The sequence below is a fragment of the Macrotis lagotis genome, chromosome 2, assembly GCF_037893015.1.
Source record: "Macrotis lagotis isolate mMagLag1 chromosome 2, bilby.v1.9.chrom.fasta, whole genome shotgun sequence".
In the NCBI taxonomy this organism is placed as follows: Eukaryota; Metazoa; Chordata; class Mammalia; order Peramelemorphia; family Peramelidae; genus Macrotis; species Macrotis lagotis.
In genome coordinates, this window is record NC_133659.1 from 320,298,044 (window position 1) to 320,306,721 (window position 8,678).

General features: G+C 44.4%; 1 protein-coding gene across 2 annotated transcripts in view; it reads right to left on the reverse strand.

The window, feature by feature from the left end:
• GNPTAB (N-acetylglucosamine-1-phosphate transferase subunits alpha and beta) overlaps positions 1 to 8,098 on the reverse strand; it is a 73,929-nt gene extending 65,831 nt beyond the window's left edge. For both annotated transcript variants that reach the window (XM_074226701.1, XM_074226702.1), the window contains exon 1: positions 7,955 to 8,098. In XM_074226701.1, coding sequence (XP_074082802.1) covers positions 7,955 to 8,071 — 117 coding nt within the window. In that variant the 5' untranslated portion in view covers positions 8,072 to 8,098. The remainder of the gene's footprint in view (positions 1 to 7,954) is intronic.
• Positions 8,099 to 8,678: the final 580 nt, after the last annotated feature.

An 8,678-nucleotide genomic window follows, 5' to 3' on the forward strand; every position in this document is an offset into this window, starting at 1 on the left:
GAAGTAAGATGGTAGTGAATAAAGCTTTTGATGAGTCTCCAGCAAAAGAAAATTGAAAAAAAAAATCAAAAATACTATGACAAAGAAACATTTTCCCTGAAACACTATTATACCACTATAGAATGCTATTTCCCAAACTCCCCTTTCTTCTTCTAATTATATAATTCAAATTATTTAATCTGGATGAGGCTGACTGTGTCTTTTAATTTGAATTTTTCAGATGTAGTGATATGCCATGGCTCCCTGTCAAACAGTATCAATGGGAAAACAGAGCTTTCTAAAAGTGAGACGCTTGGGCTCACAAAAAACACTAGGCAATTCCCCCAAAGCAAGCTATTCTACTTTCCCCTCCTGTTTGATTCCCCTTTCATTATTCGTCTATGTTATCAGTTCTATAGGTTGTCCATCTCCTGGCATCTTTCAAACTGAACAAGAGGTCATTTGGTTTTTCCTATAAGGATGATCAAGTCAAACTCTTGAATGATGACAGATCTCATTTAGGAGGTTATGTAGTGTTCTTAAGCTGGGTGCAACCTATATAATGTTCCCAAAGGACCTTATGACCTGGAGGGAAGTCACCTTCTTGGTCTCTAAATTGAGTATCCTTCAGTATGGTAGCAAATACTTGTCAGGCATGTCTCCCTATTTTAATCTTCACTGAATACAACTATCATCAGAGATTTAAGCAAAATTCCAGATGTGGAAACTACTTTAAAGAATTCTTATATATATATATTCTTTTTTTTAATTTAAGGCAATGGGGTTAAGTGACTTGCCCAAGGTCTTGCAGTTAAGTAATTTTTAAGTGTCTGAGACCACATTTGAACTCAGGTCCTCCTGATCCCAGGACTGGTGCTCTATCCACTGCACCACCTAGCTGCCCAAGAATTCTTATATATTCTTAACATACTCCAGAGATGATGATGTTTTGTCCTTCATTTTTGAAGATGCCATAACAAGCAAGTGAACTGCTTAAGTCACCAGCCTCACTTTCTTCTCCAGTCATCTGGGTCCAGTGGCCAGATATGGAACAGAGCAACTACAGATGGCCCTGGATGCGAGGCAGTTGGGGTTAAGTGACTTGCCCAAGGTTACATAGCTAATAAATGTTTGAGGCTACATTTGAACTCAGGTCCTCCCACCTCCAGGGCTGCTTCTCTATCTACTGCCCCACCAGCTGTCTTTGTTGGAAAGTATGTAAGGGGATATTTGCTCCACTGCAGCAATCAGTACAAAAGGATTCCCTCTGTGACTACACGACTCTGTGCTTTGCTGTAAAATATCCTTGCTATGATAGTCTGACTCAGAAGGGGAAGTTACAGTTATGGTATTCTTCTCTAGATCATTTTTTTGAAAAAGAGTCAGTGATTTTTAATAAATTTTTAGTATTTTAGTTACTTTCAGATTATTTCACATTCAACAAAGAAAAACTGCCTTTATTTCAATTTTTGTTTTCATTAGACCTATATCTTCCTCATGCAGTATATTGTGGCATAGCAGGTTAGACTATGAAAGAGGTAGAGGAAAGTTAATAGCAATATCTTTGTCACCTTTTCTTTTTTTTACTCCTTAAATTCCTTATATTGTCATTCTAAATATTCTTGGAATGTTCAAATTTAACTAGATCTATTCACAAACTTTCTGAAAATTTGATCTCTCCACTAAAAAAGAAAAAAACGTTAAGAAGATGTAATAGTCAAGAGTCTCCTATAATGCTCTATTAAATTTTTCAAAGAAGTTCTAAATTGTTATTGCCTGTGGCTGCTCTCTCTACCTGAGAAGGAGATAAATGTCTGCTGTCTAAATGAGTTTCTAGATTGATTTGACCTTTTTGGAGGGATCCGTTTATATGGATTTACATTTCATAGATAGGAAATGGTGATGGTCTATGTCAATGCTTGTCTTTTATTCCTTTCCCATATGGAGAGTAATACTCTTTTAGGGTGTTTCCACTACAACTAGATTTTGAATTTTTGAGCAGTATCATATAAAATTTTATATGCCTTCCACAGGCGGCATTTTTTTTAATTGCTTGTAAAATGGTATACAATGGAAGATGATCGGGTTTGGAGAGAATCTGAAGATTCCTTATCCCAATATTTTTGTTTTACAAGTAAGAAAACTGAGGCCCAAAGAGGTTCACGACCCTGCTCCCTCCTGCCAGAAGCTGAGACTTTACAGAAATGGAAATCCTTTGGACCTCTTACATGGTAACATATGAATGTAAGTTAAAATAGAGTAACCAAGGTCTGAGATTAGGGCAAAGAAGAGAGAATCAAAGCAATGTAGGGGTAAGAGGAGCTGGCTGTAGTATGTTTTTAGATAAAGCTTTTAAAAAGACTAGAGAATTTGCATTCATGGAGGGAGTGAAGTAAGATAAGGAGAGACACTGCAAAGGAGGAAGCTGCAGTTTGTGTCCTGGCAAACACATGTTTAGGTGAAAAAGGAACATGTACCAAGGAAAAGACAAAAACTGTCTCAAAACGAAAAACCAGCTTCAACTCTCCATGGGGTGCCCAGGTTTAGCAGCTGACCACCTAAGACTCATTATGATGCAGGGTTCAGATTAGAGGACATTTTAAATGGTAGACCACTCGGGGTGATGACTATCACAAAAGTTCTACCAAGGCTACTGTTAGCACTGCAGAGGTGTGCATGTGGGGGTAGGCGGGGGAGACATCTGGCCAGCAGGAAGCAATCAGCAGTAAGTGTGTGTACATCGGTAGATCTGTGTGTATATGATATAGAACTAAATATGAACCAACACACACAACAAATTTTGTCACATTCAATGACTGGGTTGATTGTATAATTTTAATTTCAAAATGAAAAGTACATAGTCTTTATTCTAGGTAAACTGGTCTAGCCACTTACTTTCTCAACAATTTTAAGATAACAGAGAATCAGATTTTGGTAATAAAAATGATGCACTTTCAGATAAATATTAAGTTCCCCAACTCCTGCCAAAGACATGATGGACAGTGCTAAATGAAGCATACATTCTTGAACACAGTAAATCTGTGGATTAGTTATACTTCACCATGCTTATTATAAGGGACTGGGGTTGGTCTTGATTTGGAGAGAAATGTGGGAGAAGTGGACAGAAGGAGAGTCAAACAAAGACAAAGAAGGGAATGTCTTTGCAGCACTTCTTTAAAATGCACAGAAGAGGGGCAGCTGAGTGACACAGTGGATAGAACACCGGCCCTGGAGTCAGGGGGACCTGAGTTCAAATCTGGCCTCAGACACTTAATGATCACCTAGCTATGTGACTTTGGGCAAGTCACTTAACCCCATTGTCTAGTCAAAAAAAAATGCACAGAAGAGAATAGAAAGTTCAAAGGGAGCCACAGACACCAAGGATAGTTTTGAAACTGGCATGGGTCAGAGGGGCGGCTGGGTGGCAGAGGGGACAGAGTGCCCACAATGCCAGACCAGAGGTCAGGAAGACTCACCCCCAGGTATTTCATTCTTCTAAAGAAAATCCAAGCTGGACAACTAGGTGTCACAATGGAGAGAGCACCAGCCCTAGAGTCAAGAGAATCTGATTACAAGTCAAGCCTCAGACACTTACTACATATGTGACCCTGAACATGTCACTTAACCTCAACTGCCTCCGAGAATATTTTAAAAGCTGTATATTGGGGGGTGGTTAGGTGGCGCAGTGGATAGAGCATTAGAGTCAGGAGCACCTGAGTTCAAATCCGGCCTCAGACACTTAATAATTACCTAGCTGTGTGGCCTTGGGCAAGCCACTTTAACCCCATTGCCTTGCCAAAAAAAAAAAAACAACCTAATAAAAAAATTTTTTAAAATGTGGTTTTATATAACCAATATCAAATTGCTTAGGGAGGAGGAGAGGAAAGAAAGATGTGAGGGAAGAAAGGAAAAAATTTGGAATTCAAAACTATTAAAAAAATTAATGTTAAAAATTGTCTTTACAAGAAATTGGAAAAAATTAATTTTAAAAATATGTAGTTTCATATGCCATCTTTTTTTTTCTCTTTGTAAATAGATATATTCATGCATGTCGGCATTTTTCAAAATCAGAATAAATAATTTTTTTTAAAGAAAAAAGTATCTCATTTAGCAAATAATGAGAATTAAATGAAGGAATGCTGTCCTACCCTGGGACACTCAAAAATAAGTGAAGAAGAATAAAGAAAAAATAGCACTGGAAGGCAAAGAGCACAAAAGGAGAAAAAAACTTAATTTTAGTAAAGTTAGCAAAGGGATGTTTTAGTCACTCTACATTTAGTCACTCTACATTCATCAAATTGAAGGGTGGCCAAGAGAAGACAACTGAGCAGAACAGTCATGGGAAGTAGCTGAGAGTACTGTTTTAGGCTCCAATATTTCTCAATCCAATAAAATGCTTATTTTTTCCATTTTTGTTAAGGATTCTTGCTCACAGTGTATGCATTAATCTTACACAGTCTTGAATCACCGCCAGGGTTACTCTCAACTAGAACCTCTGTAACAAGAATGGCCACCTGAAGCAGCTCAAGGGACGACCTCTACATATTCTGGTAAATCTCCCCTTTTGAAGCAGGAAAATGAATAAACTGGTTTATTGTTTACTCCAAAGGGTCACTGAAAAAGCATACAGAAGACTTGGGTTGGAATGCTCTCAGACACTAGCTGGGTAGCCTGGGTAGCCCGGTCACGCCATTTAACCTTAGTTTCCTCCACCACAAAATAAGAGTAATCATAGTCCCAACCTCACAAGATTACTTTAAGGATCAAACAGATGCTTGGCACAATACTATACAACCTTAAAGCACTCTGTAAGTATGAGCTAGTAGTCATAGCAGCAGCAGCAGCAGCTTTTATAATGAGGGCAAGGCGGGGTTTTAAGGTGCAGGAGAGCATGAGGTAGGCCTTGAAGGTGGGCATCTGGATGGACAGTCATGCAGTCCCAGGTAACGTCTCTCTGGTCCTAGAAAATGAAAGTCAGCCTAGCCAAATGCAGAGAGGCTTGCCTCTGAAGGTAGCCTCCAGGGATGACATTTTTGACCCAAATATTTGTGAAATCATGTAAGTCACAAAGGGATGACACCAGTACAACTGGTCTCAGTGGAGACATGCCACACGCCAAAGCGGTTCCTTGAAGCATATAATAAATCAATCACCAAGTATTTCTTAAGTGGCTGGCTGTCAGGCACATTAATAAATGTATTAATAAATCTCAATGGAATCACTTTAAAACTTTATGGTTTCTTACCATTTAAAACCCCTTAGAAGAGTCAAAACATGAATTCTAAGGGCCACAGAAAGGCATCTAGAGAAGAGGTGCATTATCTGCACCATGTGTTCATTAATATCTCACAGAGGGTAGGAATTCAAGGCTGGCAAAGCGCTTGGGCTGTGTCCTACAATCTTTGTCTGCCCTATAGCCAAAATTCAATTCAACAAAAAGGCAGGTTTTAAACAACCCAAAGAGTACTGGAAAAAAAAGTACTGCAAATCATACTGTTAGATAAGGAAGTCTCAAAAATTTGAGATAAATTGCACCTGGATACATATTCTACGAATAATTCAACTCCTTATTACCTCAATAAAAATCTTGCCAAGGGAAAATATTGATTCAATTTTAAGTAAATAAAACAACTGCAAGAAAAGTGACTCAACTAAAAGTTACTATTAAGAGGATCCCCAACTGCTGCTCAAGCAGACCCTCCTCTAACAGTTTCTAATTCAACTAAATGTAATATTAACCATACAATGACTCTTAAGGAATTTCAAACTCGACTGATCTCTATGTTACTGGGGAGTATTTCTGTATTCTCCCTCTAACTGCTTGTAACATACCCCACAATGACTTGTGCTAAAGTCCAAAGGAGTTGGCCTCATAAAGTCAGATAACTTGGAGGGCGAGCAGGTCTTGTGATCATGAGCTGAGACACAAATCCAAAGAAAAACTCTGGTTAGACCACTCCATGACCTACACTGAGTAATTTGTTTGAAATAAGCGTACAAAAGTCTAAAACCTAGAAGTGGCAGCAAAGGTTTGGAAAGCACCAAGTCCCCAGGTTTCCTTCATCCATCAGTGGGATGGAAACCCTCAAAATTCAAGCCCAAACTCACTTCTAAAAGACTAAAGGTCAAAAGTTTCCAGACACTGGACTGAGGAAAGAGGAGGCTTAGGAAGAAACAAATAAGGGGCAGAGAATACAGGAGGGCAGGGCAAGGGAGCAAAGCTGGCCAGGAAAGGTGGAAAATTTGGCAAGAACTCTAGCAGTAAAATGGACAGAGGACAAGGCTTTTCAGAAGCAAACAAGGACTTGTGATGAAGGAGTTGAAAACCTTGGTGGGGAAAAGGCCCTGAGGAGACAAATATTCCAGGAGCTGAAAGGACAGGGAGGGAAACAGGACTTAAGGAGGCTTGGATCAAAGAAGTGATGAAAAAGGAAGTTTCAGACTGGCAGGCCACAGTCCAGGAAAGGAGACAGGTCTATACCTTGTACAGTGAATAACACGGAAAGGTCCCCCCATACACACTAGGGGGAGGGAAATGAGGTTGGAACATGCAGAGACAAGAGTCAGCTCCCTATTTTGCAAAATGAGGGGATTACACACTGACCCCTTCCAGATGGACATCCAAGATACTATGGACGTTGTAGTCAAAAACTCACCTCTACAAGCCGATCTGAGGCATGTTCCTCTCCCCACCAAGGCAAGAGAGTCCGTGTCAAGGGGAATTGGGTATGGGGGATATCTGTATAAGATTAATTGGGGTTCAGAGGTTCTTAGGGTCCCTGGAAGGAACTCTAAAGTAGAAAGCTGAGCCAAGAAAGAACAAAGACAGGATTGAGTTGAGAAGTCTACCTGGGTTTAGAGTAGCTTTGGAAGATGGAAATTTGGGGAAATAAGTAGGGGAGGTAGTAAGGGGTTAATTTCTTCAAAATGCGTTTTTCTCTTCACCAAAAAACAAACCAAAAAACCAGAATGGCGGAGGGAATAAATAATGGATGGAGGACACCATGGGGAAGTGCTATCTGAAACAGAGCTCACCTGTCCCACTCGAAGGCTTAGATAAGCATTTTGGGGGGAAATGAATAATGAGAATGGTGGGATTTCTGAGTTTCAGAAGAGCATCCTGGAGTTAACTTGCATCAGCTTGAAGCTGATAGTTAACATTTTTTATATGAAGAACTGTTCTTTGGAATTCAACAAATGTTAAAAATCCGGGTGTTTTGAAGGTCACCAGACCTAAGTGAAAACAAGAATGTTAATAATGCAGATAATGAATCACCTAATTTTTCAAGGCAATCAGGGTCCAGGGACTTGCCCTAGGAGAACCTCTAGAGATTAATTTAAAACGTGTGTCCCTGGAGCTGGATGCTAAATGTTTACTAGCATGCTGCTGGAAGATGCTTGTCCCACGTTCTCAGCGGACAGGGGCCGGAGGACCTGGGTTCAAGTCCAGTCTCTGACATCGGAGCTTGTGATCCTGGGCTGAGACTCCCAAGGAAAGCTCTGGGTGACCTACACCGAGTCATTTGTTTGAAATAAGTGGGAAAAAGTCTAAAGCCTGGAAGCGGCGGCGGCGGCTGGCAGCTTGCCCAGCTGCCCGGCATTCTGGGGGTTTTTTTTAGGTTTTTGCAAGGAAAATGGGGTTCGGCGCTGTGCTTCACTGGTGCAGAGGGGCAGGCATGGGGTGTGCCAAGCCCCCAGCCCACCTCCTCCTCCGGAGCCGCCTGGGTGCAGGACGGCCAGGAAGCGCGAGGACCGGGGCGACCCCGGGTCCAAGTGCGGCCTCGGGCACCTGGCAATGACCGCGCCGTGGGGCCTCGGCCCAGTCCCTTCGCCCCGTGGCCTCGATGAAGCAAAAAGACACGGGCAAGGCTTGAGCAGCCCCAGGGAGGGGCTGGGGGCCCCCCACGGACGCACTGGCACCGGGCATCGGGGGCACTGCCCCCGGGCCCCCACGTGGGCGCCCCCGCCGACTCACCTCTCCGAACTGGAAGGCGGAGACGATCATGAGGACGACGCCCCCGAAGCACAGGTAGAGGCCGTAGCGGTGCGACAGGCAGGTGTAGGTCTGCCTCTGCAGGAGCTTGAGCAGCATCGCCGCCGCCGCCGCCACCGCCGCCGCTCATGGCCGCCCCGGCCCGGCCCGGCCGCCCCCCGCCGCCCCCCGCGCCCCGCGCCCGCCGCCGCCGCCGCCGCCGCTTCCGGGAGCCGCCGGCCCCGCCCCCGGCGCGGCCGGAGCGAGGCCGGGGGCGGGGCCCGCGCGGGCTCCGCCTCCCCTCGGCCGGCCCCGCCCCCCGGCGCACGGAGCGGCGCGGCGCGGCGTCCTCCGAGGCCCCGCCCGCGCCTGCGCAGCGCGCTCCTCCCGGAGGATGCCGAGCGCCCCTCGAGGGGGCGCCGCGGGCGGAGCCGGGGGCCCGGGTTCCCGGGCAACGACACCTCTTCGAGGGGTGCCAAGGCCGCGCGCACGTGGCCCCAGAAAGTCCCCTAAAGTTAGGGAGTGGGACTGAACCTCTCCGGCCCCCCGTCCCGAAGCGCCCCGGCGCTCAGCCTTCCCTTGAATCCGGCGTTTGCAGCCGGGCGTCCGTCCGTCTCCGCGGGCCTTGGAACAGCGTGCTGCGGCCACGGGCACCTCCGGGGGCTGCAAATCCCGCGCTGCCGCCGTCTCTTCTCCATTTGCCAGGATAGATACAGGTATAGGTATA